The 5875-nt window shown below is 49.0% G+C and overlaps 1 protein-coding gene across 4 annotated transcripts in view; it reads left to right on the top strand.

Annotated features, from left to right (window-relative positions):
• Positions 1-1018: 1018 nt before the first annotated feature.
• The window catches only part of LOC129710535 (small G protein signaling modulator 2-like), a 220534-nt gene continuing 215677 nt past the window's right edge, over positions 1019-5875 (top strand). For all 4 annotated transcript variants that reach the window (XM_055657576.1, XM_055657577.1, XM_055657575.1 and 1 more), the window contains exon 1: positions 1019-4058. In XM_055657576.1, coding sequence (XP_055513551.1) covers positions 4050-4058 — 9 coding nt within the window. In that variant the 5' untranslated portion in view covers positions 1019-4049. The remainder of the gene's footprint in view (positions 4059-5875) is intronic.

Raw genomic sequence — 5875 nt, 5'->3', positions numbered from 1 at the left:
TTTCCTAATCGGCCACCATTCAGATAATAGTCTACTTTCCTGTTTTTGCCACCAAAGTGGATAACATCACATTTATCCACATTATACTGCATCTGCCATGCATTTGCCCACTCACCCAGCCTATCCAAGTCACCTTGCAGCCTCCTAGCATCCTCCACACAGCTAACACTGCCCCCCGGCTTCAAATTTGGAGTGTGCATCAATTCCCTCGCAAATATTCGGAGATAGTTGCATTCGGTACCCCACTTCTGCCTGCCGTCGTTTACCTCCTAAATCATTCTATCCACATATCGTAAATAGCTTTAAGGGGTCCCAGCACTGATGGTCAAATATGCTTGCGGTGGCCCCATCTAATTTAAATTGACCTGGGGTCACAGTGTCACAATATAGATTTGTCCTTTCAAGACTGAGGTGAGAAGCTATTTCCACACTCAGAGGGACACACACCTGCTTTCACCCAATTTAATTTATTTCATCCACCTGTCTATTCATCATTAAACATATTGATTCCACACCCAATAAAATATCACCACTCTTATTAAAACCAGATGAGTCAGGAGAGTCAAGAGTATTTTATTCTCATATGTCCCAAAACAGATCACTGAAATTCTTACTTCACCACAATATTTGGAGGATGTGTTTAATAGCCTGATGGTTGTTAGGAAGAAGCTGCTTCGGAACCTAGACATTGCAGTCAATTTCCCTCCACAGATGCTGCCTGGTCCTCTGAGTTACTCCAGCACTTTGTGTTTTGCTCAAGATTCCAGCATCTGCAATCCTCCGCAGAAACAAGGAACTGCAGACGCTGATTTGCACAAAATTTGCACAAAGTGCTGGAGTAACTTGGCAGGTCAGGCAACATCTCTGGAGAACCCTTCTTCAGTCTGATTGTAGTGAGGGGGGGAGAAGGCAGGAAGAAAGAAGGTGTAGGGCAAAGCCTGGCAGCTAATAGATGGAAGACAGACACAAAATGCTGGAGTAACTCAGCAATCAAGCAGCGTCTCTGGAGAAAAGGAATAGGTGACGTTTCAAGTGGAGAACCATCTGGAGTTCTTTCCTTTTGGAAATAATGAGTCTGCGAATCAGGTTTGTTGAATCTGTGGAATTCTTTGCCGCAGAAGGCTGTGGAGGCCAAGTCAATTGATATTTTTAAGGCAGAGATAGATACATTCTTGATTAGTACGGATGTCAAGGGTTATGGGGAGAAGGCAGGAGAATGGGGTTGGGAAGGAGAGATATATCAGCCATGATTGAATGGCGGAGTAGACTTGATGGGCCGAACGGCCTTATTCTGCTCCTATCACTTATGATCTTATGACCTTACAGGTGAGCGTTTTTTTGTTTTTGTTTTGAGAGACAGATAGTCTGAAGAAGAGTCCTGGCCTGAAACGTCCCCTATCCATGTTCTCCAGAGATGCCGCCTGAGTTACTCCAACGTTGTGTGTCGTTCTGCAGTCTCTAGCGACTGAAGGCAGCCTTCCTCCGGTTGACAGCAGTGGCAAATATATTTCCCCTAATCGTGGCGTGAGCAACTTCGAAAAACAAATGACCTATCGCGGTGGGCCAAACAATTTCGTCGGGCTGTTATTTCAAGTTGATTTGTAACGGTTCACAGTCTTGTTATTTCAAACACTGAATTATGGCAACCTTCAAAAACGGAGAGATCCTCGTCCAATGTTGAATGGAGACGGGGCACTTCGTAAAAAAACATTCGCACTACGGCTAAAAAGAATTCACTCGTAGGAAACATTCTTTTGCACACCGTGGCTGAACAAATAATAATAATATGCAGAACTGCAGGTGCTGATCAATACACAAAAGGATATAAAGTGCTGGAGTAACTCAGCCATTTAAGAAGGAACTGCAGAGGCTGGAACAATCGAAGGTAGACAAAAATGCTGAAGGAACTCAGCGGGTGAGGATGTGAGCATCTACGGAGCGAAGGAATGGGTGACGTTTCGGGTCGAGACCCTTCTTCAGACGTCAGTCTCACTGTAACTCAGCTGGTCAGGCAGCATCTCTGGAGAACATGAATAGGCGACGTTTCATGCCACACAGTCATAGAGTCATATGGCTTGGAAACAGGCCCTTCGGCCCAACTTGCCCACGACGACCAACATGTCCCATCTATGCTAGTTCCAAACCCGTCCCATCCATGAACCTGTCTAAATATTTCTTAAACGTTACGATAGCACCTGCCTCAACTACCTCCTTCGGCAGCTCTTTCTTTACACCCACCAACACTTTATGTGAAAAAGTTATCCCTCGTATTCCTATTAAATCTTCCACCCCCACCCGTTTTGCAGGGATGCTGCCTGACCTGCTGAGTTACTCCTGCACTTTGTGAATTAATAATTTGCATTTGTACAGCTGTGTCATCGACAAAAGAGGTGAAGGACAAAATTGGATTTTTTTTTTTTAAAGGTAGGGTTTCATTTACTCAGAGAGGGCGAGGAAAACGTGGGAGGAAAGGAGTGGTTTAATTGCAGAGTGATCTTGTGAAAGACAGGGCGGAGAACGTTTGAGTGGGTGGTATGAAGTGGAGCCGAGGCGCCTTAAGACTCGCGTCTCATTGTAGACTGGCCCGAAGCGGTTAATACACGTTGATGGATCGATATAGTTTACCCACTTTCGTATTAGGATAACATGGTCTCTCCAGAGCAGCAGTAGCTTCGGCCTGATTTCATCCTGGAAGGAACTGCAGATGCAGGTTTACAAAAGAAAATACACAAAGTGCTGGAGTAACTCGGCTGACCGGGCAGCATAGAAACATAGAAAATTGGTGCAGGAGGAGGCCATTCGGCCCTTCGAGCCAGCACCGCCATTCGATCTGATCATGGCTGATCGTCCACAATCAGTACCCCGTTCCTGCCTTCTCCCCATAGCCCCTGACTCCGCTATTTTTAAGAGCCCTATCTAGCTCTCTCTCTTGAAAGCATCCAGAGAACCTGCCTCCATCGCCCTCTGAGGTAGAGAATTCCACAGACTCACTTCTGAAGAAGGGTCTCGACCCGAAACGTCACCTATTCCTTTTCATTAATGAGATCATTTCTGGCAAACCTCCTCTGGGACCCCCTCCAACGCCAGCACACCCCGCCTCTGACATGCGGTCCAAATTGCTCACAATAGTCCAAATGTGGCCTCACCAGCGTCTTCTGGCAAAGCCACAGCTTCACATTATTAGACAGGTATTTTGTTCGGCTCCTTTGTGGCGAGTCTAGACATTCCTGAAAAGCTTTATTTCTGCATCCAAACAGATCAGACAATACTGTACATAAACACAATCCAGTCAAACTCAAATACAATAGGTAGAGCAAAGGGGAGGATACGGAATACAGAATATAGTTCTCAGCGTTGCAGCGCGCCAGTTCCAGGGACAAAGTCCAATAGAAACATAGAAACCTATGAAATAGGAGCAGGGGTAGGCCAATCGGCCCTTCGAGCCTGCACCGCCATTCAATATGATCATGGCTGATCATCCAACTCAGTATCCCGTACCTGCCTTCTCTCCATACCCTCTGATCCCTTTAGCCACAAGGGCCACATCTAACTCCCTCTTAAATATAGCCAATGAACTGGCCTCAACTACCCTCTGTTCACTGCTTTCCCCCCATATCCCTTGATTGCGTTAGCCCTCAGAGCTAAATGTAACTTTCTCTTGAATGTCCGAACTGGGGTAGAGATGGATCGGACAGTACCCTAGCTTATGGAAGGACCGTTCAGAAGCCCCGATAACAGAGGGGAAGAAGCTGTTACCGGAGTCTCAGCATCGGTGTTAAATCCAAATTGCTCCGTTTCCCCCCGGCAGTTCTTGTTTTGACGTAACCAGAGTCCTTGTGATAACAGCCACCGATATTAAAAAAAAACCATGCATGTTGTCAACAACAATGCCGACACGCAGCCACTGAGGCAAATAAGGTACCGAGAGATGCAGGTTTGAGGACTTGCTCGCGTTGGTGAAGACTTGAGCTCGCTGTCCCACGATGCCTTCCAAGATGCAGAGTGTGAAACTGCACTCGCCCGATTCCCGGAGACGTCCATAACAGGTCATGTTCTGGGTAGGAAGACAGTTAGTTATTCGCGATCATCCGTTACTACATCCAGCTGGGACACTTATAATAAGTTGTTTAAAAAAATAAATTGTACAGGTACACGGGTAGACAATGTTTAGATGGGTATATGGACCAAACGTAGGGAAACAGGGCGGAATGGGCCGAAGGGCCGTATAATTATGACTCTATAATTATAATCGTAACACGCAGGGGTTATCATTTCACACAGGGGTCATTTTACAGAGTAAACGCTGTAGCTTCAACCTAACAGCCAGGTTCAGCAGAACTGCGGGGCAGTGTGGCCTTTCCTCGCCTCTAGTTTATCCCTACCCCCCCCACCCCCCCCCCCCCCCCCCCCCCCCCACCCCCCCCCCCCCCCCCCCCCCCCCCCCCCCCCCACCCCCCCCCCCCCCCCCCCCCCCCCCCCCCCCCCCCCCCCCCCCCCCCCCCCCCCCCCCCCCCCCCCCCCCCCCCCTCTCTACTTTCAGTCTAATGAAGGATTACGAGCCGAAACATCCCCTATTCCTTTTTCTCCAGAGATGCTGCCTGACCCGCTGAGTTTTACTCCGGCACTTTGTGTCTATCTTCTCGAGTGAATGGCCGTGGTTGATGTCTGCTGTGAAAGAGGCCGCTATCGCTAGATGCCCACTACCTCCCCCTCCCCCCCACCCCCCCACCACCCTTGTGTTTGTCGGCTGTTGCTAGGCGTGTCAGTCAGTCTCGGCGTTGGTCGTGTGGTGACCTCGTTGTTAAGAGGCGGTGCTGTGGAATCTCAGTGGGGCGTCGCTGCTTTATCGCCTTGTCTCAATGTCATCTCCTGGGCCTTCCCTGTCTCTGGATTCCTTCGCTGTCTCGGATTCTGGCCCCTTTGGGAATTCCCCTTTGTCCTCCATTTATACAATCCCTCCTCTCACACCCTTTAAATAATCGCGGTCTTCATCTGACTTCTCCCAGAGGTTCTCGAAATCACATCTGGGTTATTTTGGAGGATTCCCTTCCCCCAATGGACATCTTCTCTGGGGTGGACAATGGTTTGCCCGAAGAGGACCTTCTTACTTCCAGACCTTCTCGGTCTCCTAATTGGTAAACCAGCATCCGCAGTTCCTGGTTTCATCTCCGCCTCGGATTCTGGTGTCCCATTGATGTTTCTGCGCCTTGTCTCAGAGGATCCCCTCTGCTGTTGCTGACCTGGCCAAGTATCCTCTCCCTTGTGTTAATTTCTCGTGATGTAGAAGGAGGCCGTTCAGCCCGTCGTCAATGCCAGTCCTCAGATCGACAGCGGCCCATCACTCCCATGCCCCGATTGTCCTCCTGTTTCGCGTGCGAGTCAACTCACGGTTGATTCGCCTACCGCTCGTCCCCCCAAAAGGTATCTTGGAAAACACAAGGAACTGCAGATGCTGGTTTATTGGAAAAAAGACACAAAGTGCTGGAGTACCTCGGCGGGTCAGGCAGCATCTCTGGTGGATTTAGATGGGCCACATTTCGGGTTGGGACTCTTCTTCTTCAGGCTGATTGGAGGAGAAAGTTGGATGAGAGGTGGGGGTGGGACAAAGCCTGGGGAGTGATAGATGGATACAGGTGAAGAAAAGACAAAAAGCTGAGAAATAAGGAGAGAGGAGTGTGAAATGTGCGGCCAGAGGAAGGGAAAACGGGAGAAGAAGCAATGGGCGCGGGGTAGTGGAAGAGATAGGTGTGCTTGTAGATGGGGCACAGGGGGAGAGGCTGGAGGAGGAGGCAGGAGATGTTTCATAGTGTCATAGAGTCATGGAGTGACACAGTGTGGAAGCTCTGGCCCAACTTACCTATACCAGTCAACATGT

The sequence above is a fragment of the Leucoraja erinacea genome, chromosome 28 (genome assembly GCF_028641065.1).
Source record: "Leucoraja erinacea ecotype New England chromosome 28, Leri_hhj_1, whole genome shotgun sequence".
Taxonomy (NCBI): Eukaryota; Metazoa; Chordata; class Chondrichthyes; order Rajiformes; family Rajidae; genus Leucoraja; species Leucoraja erinaceus.
The sequence above is the reverse complement of the archived record's forward strand: the minus strand, read 5'-3'. Positions and strand labels throughout refer to the sequence as shown.